General features: G+C 42.1%; 1 protein-coding gene across 1 annotated transcript in view; it reads left to right on the forward strand.

Moving 5' to 3' along the window:
* The first annotated feature begins 259 nt into the window (after nt 1-259).
* Nucleotides 260-19,390, forward strand: part of LOC149449389 (DBH-like monooxygenase protein 2) — a 50,804-nt gene continuing 31,673 nt past the window's right edge. Inside the window, exons 1-6 of the mRNA XM_089693307.1 lie at nt 260-451; nt 1,436-1,582; nt 9,956-10,111; nt 10,599-10,682; nt 13,269-13,436; nt 16,422-16,524. Coding sequence (XP_089549433.1) covers nt 260-451; nt 1,436-1,582; nt 9,956-10,111; nt 10,599-10,682; nt 13,269-13,436; nt 16,422-16,524 — 850 coding nt within the window. The remainder of the gene's footprint in view (nt 452-1,435; nt 1,583-9,955; nt 10,112-10,598; nt 10,683-13,268; nt 13,437-16,421; nt 16,525-19,390) is intronic.

Below are 19,390 nucleotides of genomic sequence, written 5' to 3' on the forward strand. Positions count from 1 at the left end.
GATATGTCTTACATCACCCAGGCAGGAAAGCCGGCATTATTAGGTGAAATTGATATCTCCAGTAGGATCTTATAAAAGCTTCTCCTCGTGAACACAAAATATTCTAAGATCCAGTTTCCCATCATGTTCTGCGTCTCCAGAACACATAACCGTAAAGACTAGGAGACTATCAATGCCTTGGAATGTTTGGATTCTTTTCTCTTGGGTGGTCCCAATCCTGGGGTCACGGGGGCCAATTGGTATGCCATTTTCCAGAGAGATGACATCTTCTGAAAACGAAAAGGTGGTGCTACTGGAGTGGGGATATGACCGAGAGATGCAGGAAATCTCATTTGAGATTCAGACGCCTTTAGCGACTTGGGTAGTTTTGGGCCTGAGCCCTGATGGAAAACTGAACACAAGTGATTTTGCTGTGGGTGGATGGGACAAAGAGGAAAAACCATTTTTCTATGTAAGTTATTTTAAAATAATATCACAGATATCTGTTGATGGCTTTTTTTTTACCTTTTGAATGAAGTGTGGAAGGGGGAGAAAGTTCTCGGTATTGTTGGTGAGAGTGACCCCACTGGGAGACTTTGCCCATTTCCTGTCTTGGTGGCCACTGTCCATATGATAGGAAGTAAGGGGAAATCTCACTAAAAGTACACAGATCATTCTTTCCCTTTACAGTAGTTTCCCCTCAATTCCCCCCTGGTGACAGGGGATACGTGATTTAAAAAAAAATGTTTAAAGTTTCTAACACTGTTTGAAACTGAAGTAGAGGCTTGGATGTGTCTTCAGAATTACAGAACACGTCCCGTTGAATGTGGCTAACTACTACTATCTGTACCATCTTCTTTTTATTTTTCTTGATCTGAAGTTGCTTTCTGGGGGTGTAATAATGGTAGTTTAGATTGTTTTAATTGTTTTTTTGAATTTGTGTTTTTTGTTTTATTCGAATGAGTGTCAGGAACATTCCCCATCATTTATAACCACACAGGTAGCACAGATACCTTAGTTGAACCATCATGGAATGTGTCAAGGTAGATGTTGATTGTCCATGTACAGGATGGTAGGTGTGAATGTTGTGGAACCCCCCAACAAAATCCCATCTTTTGGTATCAAGAAGTCAGTATATGTGTTAATTCTTCTATTCACATGGCTGAAGGTGTCAATTGTTGTCTGATTGCTGGGGTAGAGATGGCAGAAATGGCATTTTGAAGAAATAAACACTCCATTTCAGTTATCCCGTATTACTAATAGAATGGAGTGGGTAGAACTAGGGAACAACATCAATGCTTGGACGACATTCTATTTAAGTAGATGTGCCATTAAGGACTCATTTGGCATCTCAAGGCTTCATTGTTAATTTGACTTGAACCTCCTTCTAGCAATATACTAGAGATATTAGAACATGGTAGCTTTAAAATTTGCTAACAAGTATGATCTGATGCAGGATGCTCATTTCAAAAATGAATGGCCTCCCGTGGTGGACAAGTCCCAAGACTATGAACTGCTGGAACTAAGCCGCAATGAGACCCATGTCGTTCTGAGGGTTTGGCGTCAATGGTTCACCTGTGACTCGCATGACCTGGAAATTGAGGTCAGTAAAGGAAGGCTCTATGGCAGTGGTTCTCAACCTGTGGGTCACGACCCCTTTGGGGGTCGAACGACCCTTTCACAGGGGTCCCCTAAGACCATCAGAAAACACATATTTCCGATGTGTAAAGAGCAGCTACTGTGTAGAAAGCAGCTGCTGTGTTGAAAGCAGCTACTCTGTTAAAGCAGCTACTGTGTAGAAAGCAGCAGTATTGGAGGTAAAACGACACTCATGAATTATAATTACTGGGTAAATAATTTTATGGTTGGGGGTCACCACAACATGAGGAACTGTATTAAAGGGTCACGGCATTAGGAAGATTGAGAACCACTGCTCTATGGAAATCTCTAGTTTATTATACTGTAAATCTCTAGTCTATTATACCATGCTATCATCATTTTTTTTGATGGAGTGATGAAACACAACATGGAGTATTGAGTTGTCATGGTCCTCCCTGTTTGCTTTTGGCATTAATATTACACTTGTACAATAAAATCTCTATCCTCTCCGAGACTATCAGTATGACCTCCATGCCGTTTGGGTGGCTTGTCACTTCATCATGTAAATTTCCCCCTTTTTTGCTGCACGTATGGGCAATTATGTATCATCTGGCTGGGATGGGAGATGAGGTGAGCTATACTGAGATATGTATACCATATTGTATAAAGAGCGATTCATGTTGGCTGGTGTGTGTTATGAAGCGGACTTTGGTTAGCAAAACTCATAAAACATTTTTTTGCTGACCAGCTATGGAACTTCTTACTTTTGGTTCATAGAGAAGATGCACTCTGACTCTAAGGGGGTTATTTACAAAACTGGGGAGTGCAAAATCTGGTGCAGCTCTGCAAAGAAACCAATCAGCTTCCAGGTTTTATTGCCAAAGCTTAACTGAACAAGCTGAAGCTAGAAAGTGATTGGCTCCCATGTACAGGTGCATTGGATTCTCAGTGATCCAGTTTTAGTAAATCTCCTCTGTTATTCTGTACAACTGATCAGAATTCTACAGATATGGAACATTCTATTATACTCTGTTGACGCCGTGTACATTTGTTCCTTTGACTAAAAAAATTGTATCCTTATGTGGGATTTGTAGCAGGATTTTATATACAGATATATGAATGTTAATGGTTTTATAAAGATTGAAGATATTTGAAGCTGTATAACAATACCTGTTAGGGCTCAGATATTTGGGAAGGGTGTCTGTATAGAGCAACTTTAACAGTAGCAGGGGTGGACTGACCATTTGGAAACTCGGGCACTGCCCGAGGGCCCGGGGTCAGTAGGGGGCCCCATGAGATGCCCCTGGTACCTTTTTCATAGGCTTTTTTGAGTTTGGGCGAGGACACAGGGGCCCCATGATCCCCTATTGCCCGGGGGCCCCATGAGTTGTCAGTCCACCCCTGAACAGTAGCTAATCATTTTAAAATCACATTAAATTTAACTTTAAATTTCTTTTTTCTGCCAGATCCAACTCTGTGATCAAAAAATAGGCAGATAAAGAAATCAACTGTACAGCTGTGAAATGATCTATATTTGCTTTTTTTTGGGAGACGTATTGTATTGAAGCAAGGAGAATTCCCCTCTTAGTTGTCACCAGACTGGGTGTCCTCGCTAGATTTCCCCTCACCTCCTAACAACTCAAAAATTGGAGATTTTGCATCTTTTTTTTTATACTGGGAGAAAATGGCCACCAGGAAAAAAGGAGTGATTCTCGCCATTAGGAACAAAGACAGCATGGAAACTGAGATGGAAATGCCACACCAGAATTCAATTGTCCAGACTCAGATTTATTCCAAGGCAATATATATTTTGTCACAAAGCCAATTCTTTTCGTGGGCTTACACTCCCTCCTCATCAAGGCTTTATTGTCAGCAATGAATTTACAGAGATCCCAGAAAATGGTTACAATGTGACATATATTTTAACCAAACAAAACAAAGCCCAAGCCAGTGGTGACTAAAGCAAATCATAGATGATGCAAATTTCTTTCCTGCAGCCATGTGTTGCAGAGAAGAGAATCGCTCAGTTCCCTCATCAACAACCTCTCCTCCCAGCCAGGGGCGGACTGACCATTTGGGAACTCGGGCACTACCCGAGGGCCCGGTGTCAGTAGCGGGCCCCATGAGATGCCCCTAATACCTTTCATAGGCTTTTTTGGGTGTGGTTTGAGTGTGGGTGAGGACACAGGGGCCCCATGATCCCCTATTGCCCGGGGGCCCCATGAGTTGTCAGTCCGCCCCTGCTCCCAGCAGAACATATTCATGTGAAAAATCCGGCAGGCTGGTTATACTGAAGTTGATCGACTTCAAAACAACCAGCCTGCCCATAGATGGATCGAATCTAGGTAGGTCCCAGCTGACCTGGAATTCGATCCATCTATGGGCAGCCTTTGTTTTTTTAACAGTTCAGTCAAAATCTATGTTACATTGTAACCACTGTACAGCATATCTGTGAATTCAATACAGGCGTACCGCAGTTTACGAACACCTCGGTTAACGTAATTTTCGGTTTACGAATGAAAATCCATTGAAAATAATGGCTCGGTTTATGAATTTTTTTTTTTAAATACGAACGGATTACTGTAATTGGTTTTTCAATGCACTTACAAAATTTTTTTTAATCATGTCCCTTTATGCCTTTATAAAGAGTTTTGAACAGATAAAACTTTTTTGACTTTTTTCTGACCTCCGGAACGGATTAATTGGTTTTCAATGCATTTACAATTTTTTTTTCAATCATGTCCCTGTACAGTATTTATGCCTTTAAAGTGCACTTTGTAAATAGTTTTGAACAGATAAAATGTTTTTTTACTTTTTTCTGACCTCCGGAACGGATTAATTGGTTTTCAATGCATTTACAAATTTTTTTCAATCATGTCCCTGTACAGTATTTATGCCTTTAAAGTGCACTTTGTAAATAGTTTTGAACAGATAAAATGTTTTTTTTACTTTTTTCTGACATCCGTAATGGATTCATTGATTTTCAATGCATTTACGAACTAAATTGTTAATCATGTTCCTGTACAGTATTTATGCCTTTAAAGTGCACTTTATCAACAGTTTTGAACAGATAAAAGACTTTTTTTAAACTTTTTTCTGACCTCCGGAACAGATTAATTGGTTTTCAATGCATTTATGAATTTTTTTTATCTTGTCCCTTTATGCCTTTAAAGTGCACTTTATAAAGAGTTTTGAACAGATAAAACTTTTTTTTACTTTTTTCTGACCTCCGGAATGGATTCATTGGTTTTCAGTGCATTTACAAATTAATTTTTAACCATGTCCCTTTACAGTATTTATGCCTTTAAAGTGCACTTTAGAAAGAGTTTTGAACAGATAAAATACTTTTTTTTTACTTTTTTCTGACCTTCGGAATGGATTCATTGGTTTTCAGCGCATTCCTATGGGAAACCGCGTTTCGGTTTACGAATTTTTTGCAATACGAAAAGTCCCGTAAAGCGAGGTACGCCTACCAGTATTTAAGCCTTAATGAGGAGAAAGTGCTGAGTCCCCGAAACATATCAGCTTTGCAATCAAATTTATATCATCTTATCCTGGAATAAATCTGTGTCTGGATGATTACATTTTGGAGTCGCACTTTTATCTCAAATTCCCCCAGTTTCAAACCAAGGAGATGGTGGAGATAGTCTGGCCTGGAGAAGCCATCAGACTCTAGACATCCTAGTTAAATATCCCTATGCAACACTAATGGGTGAAAACAAAAAAGAAGCTGCTAACCTCAGGTTCATAAGGACATGTATGGGAAGTGTCATGTTTGCCATGACTGTCATATGCCTTTAAGTGTTCTCTATATTTTGTCTCTGCTCCTCCCTTTCCTCTGGTTTAGTTCATGCTGTATAGATAGCTCCACCCCTTTCCCCAGAAATGCATTTCAGCTTCAAGCCTCATGTCATGAAGCAGATCACACTATGATTTTTTGACCTATCCGATGTTCATTGTTGTAAGATTCTCTCAGTTTATGGAATAAACTTCACAAGATCTACAAGATGTCTTCTGGATTGAGTCACTGCCTGTGATATTCAACTAAGATTGGAGTTATCGCTATCTCATCACAACTGTAAGTTACAGAGATCACACTTTCAGTGCTTAGATTGGAGAGACAGAACAGGAAGATAAGAAGCCAAAAACACCACATAGCATAAAACCATTCAAGGATGCTTTATTAAAATCACTCAAACTATTCCAATAATGTGTGTTTGATGTGATGTATGTGTATGTGAGGAGTTTGAGTGATTATAATAAAGCATCCTTGAATGGTTTTATGCTATGTGGTGTTTTTGGCTTCTTATCTTCCCTGACAAGCATCTAACTCACCCTATCAGCCTGCCATTAAGAGCCTGAGCCAGCCCCTCCAGCCCCCTCCACAGCTCAGCACTGCAGTGAGCACTGGAGAGGCAGAGCAGAGAGCCGGTGGCTGTCAGTCACTGAAGACCAAGAAGTGAGTGATCAGCAGTCTTTGATCGCTCAGTTCTCAGTCTTAGAGGTGGTGGGGGACAGATCTAGTATCGGACCAATGCTGCATCCATCTAGGTTAGTATTAACATTTATTTTTTTACAATCCCAAAACTTCTCTTTTAATGGAAGGTTATTCTTCTTGTGTTTCTGTTGTGCAGTTTCTGATATATTTCACAGAGTGATTTGTTTGTTATATTTTCAGTATTTTATTGTGTTAATAATGCAGCACTTTTTTTAAAATAGGAATTGCCCCATCCCTCTATAACATTAGGATAACCATAAGGTTCCAGCGCTATCACTCCATTTTCTTTTCCTCAGCAAAAATAAGTTTTTCCTTTACACACATTTTAAAGCATGCAGAATAATTCATGTAATTTTTCTGTCAATGCCTAGAGGATGTTTTATGTTTCAGATTGATGACTTTCACCGTGTTCTTTTTTTAGGTGGGGTTTAAACAGTAATGCCCCTGAAAACTCGAACACTGAGGTCTTTGGAAGGAAATCAAACATGAAACTTCTGCCCAACTCTTTCGGATATTCTATGTAGCACACAGGGGCGGACTGACAACTCATGGGGCCCCCGGGCAATAGGGGATCATGGGGCCCCTGTGTCCTTGCCCAAACTCAAAAAAGCCTATGAAAAGGTACCAGAGGCATCTCATGGGGCCCCCTACTGACCCCAGGCCCTCGGGCAGTGCCTGAGTTTCCAAATGGTCAGTCCACCCCTGGTAGCACAGTAAAGCCTTCTTAGATTGGCTACAAATACCTATAAAAATAAAGCACCGTTTACTTGGCTCCGCCCACTGTCCTGAAATTAGGAACAACCCTCTTAGCACAAGTGATTGAGCGAGACATGTGAATACCTTCTGTTCAAAGAAGGTTTTACTGTGCTATGCATTGATTTGGTTGGAGGACTTCTTAAGTCCCTTTTTCATCATAGCCTATATGGTTATACGGTCTCATAAATTCCATGTACAAATAGATATGAAATATTCAGGTTTTTTTAGAAATAGATATTGACATTAGAATGGGTTCAGTCCAATCCCAGAAGTTAGCTGTCATACTGGGCCAATGAGCTGCAGACAGGAGATTCCCCACCCCTGCACATATACAAAGGGGGAGGGGATATTTCCAACAATATTTACTTAATATGGCCATCTGCCCATTTTACGCAAATGGTGTTGAAAGTATCTCTGTCCCTTTGTGCACATCATCTGTGGGGTGGGGAATCTCCCACCCGTAGAGCATTGGCCCAGCAATGACAGCTAACTTCCAAACTGAACCCAAGCGCACCACTGATCAGAAATGTATGGGTGCTTTATGTTTTTAGGCTTCATTTTTAGGCCCCTTCCACATGGGGCTCTGCTAGGAGTCTGTCCGCTGATCTCCGCTGAGCAGGCAGATGGCTGGTCCATGTCCACTCCACTTATGTAGAGCAGAGAGAGACACAGTCCTCTACGGACAGTCAGATGTAAATGGACCACCTGTTTGGTTACACCCGACTGCCATCTGATCTACTAGATGGAAAGGAACGCTGTTTTCAGTAGATAGGATCGGATTGGATATCGGCGGGTGTAAACAGACACATGCCCATTTGCACCCTCTGCTTCATAGAGAAGAATGGAAGATCCAATTGGATCCACCTGAAAAACTGATAGGCGGACATGATCGGTCAGCTCATCTGAAAGACGCCTTACTCAACAGCAGCTTTATTTATTTTTAATTTACAAAGTGCTAAAAAGATGGATTTTTGGTGCAACACTGAGGACTTATACCAAATGTATAAAAATGTATAATTTTATTGTGTATGAAATATAAAATACATTCCAAAATTTCATGTAAAACCAATTGTACACGGCCATACACTGCTGTATATAAAATGTTTATTAGACCAGCCTCGCTCAACATTTTTAACCCTAGATGAAACCCTAATATCATTTTCAGGTCTTGGGGAACCCTTACCCAAGCCATTAGGAAGGAAAAATGCCCCTTACATTAGTGGTCAGTAGAAAGAATGTAACCCATACAGTGGTGGTCTGAATATCCCTTACAGACAGCTAAAAAGATCCTTAATATCATGCTGCTGGCTCTGTCAAGTGGTGTGCCTGAAACTATTCAAGTGTGCAATCCAAACGCACAGGTTCCTGCAATAAAAATGGCGGTGTGTATAAGTGGGTGCTGCAATGACTGTTGGCTGGAACCGAACAGAATCATCAAGGGAGAATGTCACCAGCACACCGAGGATCACCAATATGGGTCCAAAAGTTTTAATGAACGATCACATAGTTACAGCAAGGAAACTTTTCAGAGTCTTGCAGGACCCCTTCATCAGCATGTGAAATGTTGCCTTGATGTGACTATGTTATCGTTCATTAACAACAATAACAGTGGGGCAAAAAAGTAGTCAGCCACCAATTGTGCAAGTTTTCCCACTTACAAAGATGAGAGAGGCCTGTAATTGGCATCATAGGTAGACCTCAACTATGAGAGACAAAATGAGAAAAAAAATCCAGACAATCACATTGGCTGATTTGGAAAGAATTTATTTGCAAATTATAGTGGAAAATAAGTATTTGGTCAATATCAAAAGTTCATCTCTATACTTTGTTATATATCCTTTGTTGGCAATGACAGAGGTCAGACGTTTCCTGTAAGTCTTCACAAGGTTGGCACACACTGTTGCTGGTATGTTGGCCCATCCTCCATGCAGATCTCCTCTAGAGCAGTGATGTTTTGGGGCTGTCGCTGGGCAACACGGACTTTCAACTCCCTCCAAAGGTTTCTATGGGGTTGAGATCTGGAGACTGGCTAGGCCACTTCAGGACCTTGAAATGCTTCTTACGAAGCCACTCCTTCATTGCCTGGGCGGTATGTTTGGGATCATTGTGATGTTGGAAGACCCAGCCACGTTTCATCTTCAATGCCCTTGCTGATGGAAGGAGGTTTGCACTCAAAATCTCATGATACATGGCCCCATTCATTCTGTCCTGTACATGGATCAGTCTTCCTGGTCCCTTTGCGGAGAAACAGCCCCAAAGCATGATGTTGCCACCCCCATGCTTCACAGTAGGTATGGTGTTCTTTGGATGCAACTCAGCATTCTCTCTCCTCCAAACACGACGAGTTGTGTTTCTACCAAACAGTTCTATTTTGGTTTCATCTGACCATTCATCTGACCGTTTCATTCAACAGATGCATAGCCAAACTTGTCCCTCAGGGCTTGCAAAAAAAATAAACACTTTTGAAAGGATAGGGACAATAAAGTCACAGATGTGCACTAAGAAAAGCACCAGACCAGACAGTATCCCAAAGCAGCTTTCCTGGAACCCATGCAAGCTGTCCCAACACAAACACAACACAGATGACTGGTTGTCTGGGACTTTCTAAAGGAGGATAGAATTGGAGATAACTAAACTGATCAAGGTAGGGAGTTCCAGAGGATGGGAGATGTTCTGGAGGTGAGCATAGAAGGTGGTGACAAGGAAGCTAGAGAGCAGGAGGTCTTGGGACGAGCAAAGAGGATGGTTTGGGTGATAGTTTGAGACAAGGTTCATGGGGCAGCTCGGGGCAAAGTGGATGGCTTTGTATGTTCTTAGTATATTAAATTAAATCTGTGCTGGGTGATTGGAAGCCAGGGGAGGGATTGGCAGAGAGGGGCAGCTGAGGGATTGATAAATCTAGCAGCAGCATTCATGATAGACTGGATAGGGGATAGTCTGTGCAGAGACAGAACAATATAAATCTTCTGAAAAACGTTTGGTTGCATAGAAGTGGAGGATGAGTGGATCAGTTGTGTGACACTTTATTGGTAAATTCCTTTGAAACTTGTATATTTCTATAATACTAATGTTGTTTAACTTTGGGATTTTATATTATAACTTTTCTGAACTATTTTGTTCTAGAATGACACCATTAGAGTGATTATCGTGCATGGAGAAGATCATGAGTTCACATTTTCAGAGGAAAATACCTATAGAAAGTCTTTCTTTTTCCTGGAAATCCTTAAAGAAGTGGTAGACCCTGACATTCTGATCCCTTATGAATTCAAACTTAATGATGTAAGTACCAACCAGGGACGGACTGACAACTCATGAGGCCCCCGGGCAATAGGGGATCATGGGGCCCCTGTGTCTTTGCCCACACTCAAAGCACACCCAAAAAAGCCTATAAAAAGATACCAGGGGCATTTCATGGGGCTCCCTACTGACCCCGGGCCCTCGGGCAGTGTCCGAATGCTCGAATGGTACCAACAAACGCCACAAAAATTGTAAGCTGGGACAAAATGTAACCAAAATGACCTCCACCTAAAATAACATGATGTATAATATGTCCTCTTGAAACTGAATGTATTTACAAATCACCTCCTGTCTTCCTCCACACATCCAACATAAAGTGGATCCCCATCATTAAAGGTGGAGTGTTCTATAACTATACTAGTCTGCATGAATACATTCCTGATGCTGCAATACACAGAACTTCTACTTCTAGTGTAACTTTACAGAAAAGTCATTCATGTTGAACATGTTCTCTTTTTTCCCCCAACAGTTCCTGATTCCAGTTGACGATACAACGTATGCCTGTACCTTCATCCCAATGCCAAATGTATCTACCAAGCACCATATAGTTAGGGTGAGGTCCTTAAAATTTGCCAAAGGATTAAGAATAATTATGAAAAGGAGCTGAGCTCCAAGTTTGACAGTTGGAAGCTTTATATAGATTTTTATATGGGGCAGCACAGTGGCTAAATGATTAACATTCCGCCTGGCAGTACTAGGATTGTTCGTTAGAATCCCAACCATGGCACCACCTGCCTGGCGTTTGCATGTACCCCCTGTGACTGCGTGGGTTTCCTCTGGGTACTCCGGTTTCCTTCCACACTCCAAAGACATGCTGGTAGGTGAATTGGCTCCTGTCTAAATTGTCCCTAGTATGTGTATGTATGAATGTGAGTTAGGGACCTTAGATTGTACACTCCTTGAGGGTTAGGGACTGATGTGACTTGGCAATATATCTTTGTAAATTGACGGCGCTATATAACTATCTGTAATAATAATACAACACTAAAGAGTCAAACGTGTGAAGGAACTTCCAACATGTAAAAACAGCAAAAGCCACCTAAAAACGCAACCATTCAAATGCAAATTCTGGTCAACATTTCTTTCAAGAATGTGGAAGGGTTAGGACCATCATCAGGTTTTTCTTTCTTTCTAAAAACCAACTGGGGACAGGAAACAAAGGGAAATGTCTCCAGCTGGGGACACTGTCTCCAATAAAATCCAGAATAAAATCCAGACAGAGGAGCTAATGTTTCTCTATGTTACTGAAATGTCCCTTATTTGTTGCTTGGCTCTTTTTGTAGGAACTTCATCTCTCTTCTTGTTACAGTGATGGGGGGGGGCATCTCCTCAATGGGGAGAGAGAGCAATAAAATCATTGGTAGAACAAAGGGGGTGAGGAGTGCAGGAACACTTTTATCAAGTGAGAATCCGGATTGGATGTCTTTTCTAGTGTGTAGTTCTCAACTAAAGAGCTCTCCAAATGCCAGGGCTAAGAGCATAGCTCCTTTCTGGACGGGTATTGAAGTGGAGGAAAGTGCCATACTGGAATTATTTCTTGGTTTAGTGAATGTAGTGAAAATTCACTTTTCAAAGAATACCCAATCACATGCCAGGAAAATAAAAACTAATTTCAGCATATTTGCTTATTTTTGCACTTAGAACCATTTAGAAGCAAAGCCAATAGAGAGAGAGAGAGGAGAGAAGAGAGAGAGAAGAGAGAGAGGGGGGAATAGGGAGAGAGTGAGGAGAGAAAGAGAGAGGGGGGTAGGGGGAGAGAGAGAGGGAGGGAGAGAGAGAGAGAGAGAGAGGGAGGGAGAGAGAGAGAGAGGGTAGTGAGAGAGAGACAGGATAGGGAGAGAGGGGGGGGGGGTAGGGATGATGGGGAGAGAGGAGAGAATGAGAGGAAAGGGGGTAGGGAGAGAGTGAGGAGAGAGAGGAAAGAGAGAGAGATAGGGGGGGGAGAGGAGAGGGAGAGAAGAGAGGGGGGGTAGGGAGAGAGAGGGGGGTAGGGAGAGAGGGGAGAGTGAGGAGAGAAAGAGAGAGGGGGGATAGGGAGATAGAGGGGGTATAGGGAGAGAGAGAGGGGGGTAGGGAGAGAGAGGGGGTATAGGGGAGAGAGAGGGGGGATAGGGAGAGAGAGGGGGGTAGGGAGAGAGAGAGGGGGGGATAGGGAGAGAGAGGGGGGATAGGGAGAGAGGAGAGAGTGAGGAGAGAGAGAGAGAGAGGTGAATAGGGAGAGAGAGGGGGTAGGGAGAGAGAGGGGGGTAGGGAGAGAGAGGGGGGATAGGGAGAGAGGAGAGAGTGAGGAGAGAGAGAGAGGTGGATAGGGAAAGAGGGGGGGGTAGGGAGAGAGGGGGGGGGATAGGGAGAGAGGGGGGGATAGGGAGAGAGGAGAGAGTGAGGAGAGAGAGAGAGAGAGGTGAATAGGGAGAGAGAGGGGGTAGGGAGAGAGAGGGGGGTAGGGAGAGAGAGGGGGGATAGGGAGAGAGGAGAGAGTGAGGAGAGAGAGAGAGGTGGATAGGGAAAGAGAGGGGGGGTAGGGAGAGAGAGGGGGGGATAGGGAGAGAGGGGGGGATAGGGAGAGAGGAGAGAGTGAGGAGAGAGAGAGAGGTGGATAGGGAGAGAGAGGGGGTATAGGGAGAGAGGGGGGGTAGGGAGAGAGAGGGGGGATAGGGAGAGAGGAGAGAGTGAGGAGAGAGAGAGAGGTGGATAGGGAGAGAGAGGGGGTATAGGGAGAGAGAGGGGGGTAGGGAGAGAGGAGAGAGTGAGGAGAGAAAGAGAGAGGGGGGTAGGGAGAGAGGAGAGAAAGAAAGGGGGTAGGGAGTGAGTGAGGGGATAAGGAGAGAGAGAGAGAGTGAGGAGAAAGCGAAAGAGAGAGAGGAGAGAGAGAGACAGAGAGGATAGGGAGAGAGGAGAGAGAGATGAAAGAGAGGAGAGAGAGGGGATAGGGAGAGAGGAGAGAAAGGAAAGAGAGGAGAGAGAGAGAAAGAGACAGAGAGGATAGGGAGAGAGGAGAGAGTGAGGAGAGAAAGGAAAGAGAAAGAGAGAGGAGAGAGAGAACAAAGTATACACCATTCAAAGCCCGACTCCAGGACCAGTGTATAAATACAGTATACATATACGGACAATTAATTCTTTTTACCTTTACATGTTACAGTATGAGGTAATTCAAGACCCTGACAGCATTGGGATAGTTCATCACATTCTGATTTATGGATGTGGCAACAACCTTCATTTCTCGTCAGAGATCGGATCTTGTTATGGCAGTGACACCAGATACGCCAAGTGCATGAACTCCATGTTCGGGTGGGCAGTCGGTGGAGAGGTCAGTATTACGGAATGCATTGATTTGTGTGCAAAACAACCTTACCATCCTTACAATCTTTCTTGAGCAGCTGAATGTGGTGGCAAACATTTGCCGGCCAATATCCTTTTAAAATGCATGGTAAATATTTGGCCAATTAGCCAACAGACTTGTATTTGGGCTTCCTGGCCAATCTGTTGTAAATGGAATCATTAATATGCAATTAGGGTTCCTCAGATTTTTTTTAGAAACTTTTTGCAATAGGCAGGAAAATTTGTCAAAATACATTTAAAAGGCTTCTGAAGGTTATGGAAACTCCTCAAAAGTAGTCATTCAAAGCATTAAGATAAAATACACATCAGTACAATTACAACCCACCATCCCGACCCAAAAACACTTACCTGCTGTACTTGTCACTGCTGATCCACCATCCATACTAATCCCCGAACTTCCAGGTTGTAGGCGTACCTCCCAAGATTCTGAAATGAGGAAGAAGACATCTTAGTGTATGATATGTAGGGGAAGGGCACACAACTGCAGTCCACCAAGTTATGAGGTTCATAAGGAATTAAAATGCAAAAAAAAATGATTAGCTAAACCAACACGTGATTTTTTGTTATATATCGGCATTTTGATCCAGGGAATATCCGATCGCCTCTCGGGGGATCAGGAAGGAATTTTTTTCCCTGCAGGAGCAAATTGGATCATGCTTTGCTGGTTTTTTTGCCTTCCTCTGGATCAGGGGCAGACCGACAACTCATGGGGTCCCCGGGCAATAGGGGATCATGGGGCCCCTGTGTCCTTGCCCACACCCAAAAAAGCCAATGAAAAAGGTACCAGGGGCATCTCATGGGGACCCCTACTGACCCCAGGCCCTCGGGCAGTGCCCAAGTGGTCAAATGGTCATTCCGCCCCTGGTCTGGATCAACTGTGGGTGTAGGATTATAACTTTTTTTTTTGCTATGGTTGAACTGGATGGACATTTGTCTTTTTTCAGCCAGACTAACTATGTAACTATGTAATTTTGAACAGAGAAATTCAATAATTTATTGGTTGGATTTATGATTTACTGCAGTACAACACTTCTAGTAACTACAGTTGAGCTCAACGGTTTGCATACCCTGGCAAAAAAATTTGAAATTTTGGTTCTTTTTCCAGAGCAGTCTGTATTTCTCCTGAGATCACCTGTGAGTATTTGTTTTGTATCCCAAACAATTCTTCTGACAGTTGTGGCTGCAATCTTTCTTGGTCTACCTGACCTTGGCTTAGTATCAAGAGATCCCTGAACTTTCCACAACTTCCGAATATTCAAGGCTTTTGATATCTTTTTATATCCTTTTCCATCTTTATAGAGTTCCATTACCTTGTTATGCAGGTCTTTTGACAGTTTTCTGCTCCACATGGCTCAGTATTTAGCCTGCTCAGGGCATCCACGTGAGAGATAACAAACTCATTGACTATTTATACACAGACACTAATTGGAATTAAGTGCCGGTTCACATATATGTGGATTGGATTCGGTTTGAACCGCATCCAATCCGCATGACATTTAAAAAAACATTGCTTCCTATGGTGCCTGTTCACATATGTCCGATGCACTGGCGGTGAGAATTCAGTTCGGATTCAGTGCGGTTTGAAAAAGAGTCCTGTACGATTTCTGAGCAGTGCGGTCCGGTTCAGGTGCGGATTACTGTCTCATTGACTTCTATGGGAAGCCGCATATGTGGGACCAGGACAATCCTGAGAGCTGATCCTGTCCTGAACCTGATGTAAACCTGACATGAACCGGTGAACAACTTCTGTATCCATTAGCTGTGGAACCTGAGCTTTAGGCCCCATTCACACCTGAGCGTTTTGTAGCACGACGCTCGAAGTTCCAAAACACTCAGGGAGAAAAAAATCAATATTACTCTATGGAGATAAACATACATAAATTAGTGAAGCGCTATATCAACCTAAGTCATAACCATAGATAAATTCATGCTAATTGTGCCACTTGTGTCAACATAATAGTGCTCAGTGATAAATGACCCATAAACAGGAGTATATCCTTATGGTGAAATTATTACACAAAAATAAAGCGAATATATTACCAGTGATAAAAAATATCATGTGCATAAACAATATATTCAATCCTAATAATCATTCAATATATTAACATATAAATGTGAATCACAAATACAAAAAAACATCCGTGAATGATCAAAATGTAAAGTCCATGAAAGTGAAACTGTGTTAACCACCTCCCATCCGGCTGTTGTATATAAACGACCGGATGGTGGCAGTGCAGGGTCGGCCTCCCCGCACCCTGCTTGTGCGCGCTCCCTGGTAGCGCGCAGCACCGCGATCCGGTGCTCGCTGTGTCCTCCGGACACAGTGAAACACCGATCGTCGGACGGGACCTCTGTACGAGGTCCCGACCATGTGATCACTGATTGGCCACTGCCAATTTTTTGTTCATGTTTAGAACTCCTTTTAGGCTTGAAGATTATTTAGCACCCCTGAAACATCCTATATTTTCTGAAAGCAGAGATCCTGGAGAATAAAAGGGGGGTAGTTTCAATATTTTATGTCACACCATATTAGCATAAGGGTTTATCAAGTGCCAAATTTCAGTTAAAGTTAATTTTAGGACACAAAAAAATAATAATATATTACCCATTTTTTTTATAAAATATAAAGGATGAGGTTAAGGAGAAATGAGAAAAAAAGACAGTGACAAATGTATAATAAAAGTTAAAAGGAGCAGCACACAAATAACAACCAAATACACAAAAAAAAACAAAACAAAAACTATACAATACTACATTAAACAAGCTAAACTAGCCTAAATAAACCCATAAAAAATACATCCTGTAAAGAAAAAAAAGCGTAGTTCTTTTAAAGTAAATTTTAGCTAGGCAGCTCAATGAGCAAAATGTCGGGATCTACTGTGAGGCAGTGAAGACCAATCCTCTGCAATTTTTCCTCTCCTCCATGGTCATGATCCTTTTTTCTTCACTATAGGTCTTTGATTTTCCACCAGATATGGGAGTTCCCATAGGCACCGAAGGTGACCCTAAATATATCCGGATTGAAATTCATTACAGCAACTTTCAAAACAAGCAAGGTAATCACGTCATCATTGGTATTCTGAATGCTGAGCTGTTACAAAAGAAAAAAAAAACAGGCTAAGATCACACTAGCTTTGTAGGCAGGCGTTTGAGGGGCGCTTTTAACGCTCCCCAAACGCCTATGAAAATGATACACATGGCAGCGCACAGTTAATGGAAAAAATGATGTAGCGCTAACACCAAAAAAGACTCATAAAGTAAAAATGCACATGAAACATATAATATTATAAATAAATCGCATATATAAGCGACATAAAACAAAGTGACTGATATATATAAAGTGACTAATATTACAAAGTACAGCCTATGGGCTGTAAATCCTAAACATAAACCATGATCTCACAAGGATCAGGAATAAGTGAAAAAGAAGATGTGATCAAGAAACAAGTGAATAAACTCCAGTAATCACACTACTGAATAAGTCAAATGATCCCAATAGGATCTATAAATGATATAAGTGTGCAAAAATAGTCCAAGTGTGACTATTACATAATAGTGCCCAAAAATGACCCTGATAGGGTCTAGGTCAGGGGTGGGCAAACTTTTTGACTTGAGGGCCGCAATGGGTTCATATATTGGACCCGGGGGCCGGACCAAGAGTAGATGAATGATGTGTATGTGTCATCCATAGTAAGTATAGTAATATTCCCCCATAGTAATTCATCCCCCATAGTAATTCATCCCCCATATAGTAATTCATCCCCCATATAGTAATTCATCCCCCATAGTAATTCATCCCCCATATAGTAATTCATCCCCCATAGTAATTCATCCCCCATATAGTAATTCATCCCCCATAGTAATTCATCCCCCATATAGTAATTCATCCCCCATAGTAATTCATCCCCCATATAGTAATTCATCCCCGATATAGTAATTCATCCCCCATAGTAATTCATCCCCCATATAGTAATTCATCCCCCATAGTAATTCATCCCCCATAGCAATTCATCCCCATATAGTAATTCATCCCCCATAGTAATTCATCCCTCATAGTAATTCATCCCCCATAGTAATTCATCCCCCATATAGTAATTCATCCCCCATAGTAATTCATCCCTCATAGTAATTCATCCCCCATAGTAATTCATCCCCCATATAGTAATTCATCCCCCATAGTAATTCATCCCCCATAGTAATTCATCCCCCATATAGTAATTCATCCCCCATAGTAATTCATCCCTCATAGTAATTCATCCCCCATAGTAATTCATCCCCCATATAGTAATTCATCCCCCATAGTAATTCATCCCCCATAGTAAATCATTCCCCATAGTAATTCATCCCCCATATAGTAATTCATCCCCCATATAGTAATTCATCCCCCATAGTAATTCATCCCCCATAGTAATTCATCCCCCATATAGTAATTCATCCCCCATAGTAATTCATCCCTCATAGTAATTCATCCCCCATAGTAATTCATCCCCCATATAGTAATTCATCCCCCATAGTAATTCATCCCTCATAGTAATTCATCCCCCATAGTAATTCATCCCCCATAGTAATTCATCCCCCATATAGTAATTCATCCCCCATAGTAATTCATCCCCCATATAGTAATTCATCCCCCATTGTAATTCATCCCCCCTATAGTAAGTCCCCCCTGTGTCAATTTACTTACCTTTGCTCCGCGTGTTCCTCTCGCCGTGTTCCCGCGCCGTTCCGGTCTTCAGGGAGGACTGTGAGAGGAGCCTAGCTCCCCTCACGTTCGTCACGCTGCCCCGCCTACACACATCCTGACAGCCTCACATCACGCTCCGCGGGCCGGATTAAAAGGTGCGCCGGGCCGTATACGGCCCGCGGGCCGTAGTTTGCCCATTGCTGGTCTAGGTGATGGTAAAAATAAAAAAGTCCAAATGAGACCAATAATTCCAAATAAGGACAATCAGAAAAAACACGTGTACACATACAAATGAAAAAACAAATAAGCAAAAAATGCAAAACCAATGTTCAACAATAACAAACACAAAAACGCATGCGTGATGGTGCTTATAAACTATCACAAACGTGAACATCATGAATATTCGGGAACAACGCATGTTCCTTTAACCTCCTTGGCGGTATGATTCTTTCCGATTTTTTTTGTGCTGAAAGCGGTACCATTTTTTTGCATGGAAATATGTAGTTTTTTTATTGTAGGCCTGTCATTTTTAGGAATAACTCACTGAAATCTGTCCGAACAAGAGTCTAGTAAACATTCCGGATATGATAAAACTTGAAACACGAAATCATAAATTATAATTTAATAAATAATCATAAAAAATAATAATATAATAATAATAAATTTAATTCAATAATATAATCAAACCAAAAACACTGAAATTTGAAATACAGAGGCAAATTCGCACATCGCTGAGCAAAGTTGCAAAATCGTTTTCAGTGTCTGATGACGAATTTCCCCCACGAATCATTATCACTCAATTCTGCAAGTGGTTCTGATTTACTATCGCTGTTCTAAAACCGCTTTTGACGTAAAGGGACGCTTTTTGGACGCCATGGACTTTTCTAAGTTTCCAGGCAGAAAGAACAGTCAAAATGCAGGCAGGGCGCAGGACAAAGCAGTAGGGACAAAATATATGTGAAATGCATTGAAACAGCAATGACAGCAAAAGTTAAATTTTTAAAAAATTTCAAATTTCCCGCCGGTCCCGGCGCCCGTACGTCCCGATGTCACAGGGACCGGAACATGGAAGCCGGATGCCGGCATTGGCCGGAGGAGGTAAGTGCTGCAGGGACCCCCGGAGAACGCCGCATGGTAAGCCCGAGTGTAGCTCGGGGTTACTGCTCTTGGTACTCAAATTTTACCCCGAGCTACACTCGGGAATACCGCTAAGGAGGTTAATACAGATGGAAATAGTC

The sequence above is a fragment of the Staurois parvus genome, unplaced genomic scaffold (assembly GCF_062004578.1).
Source record: "Staurois parvus isolate SC_StPar_1 unplaced genomic scaffold, SC_StPar_1.0 ptg000621l, whole genome shotgun sequence".
Taxonomy (NCBI): Eukaryota; Metazoa; Chordata; class Amphibia; order Anura; family Ranidae; genus Staurois; species Staurois parvus.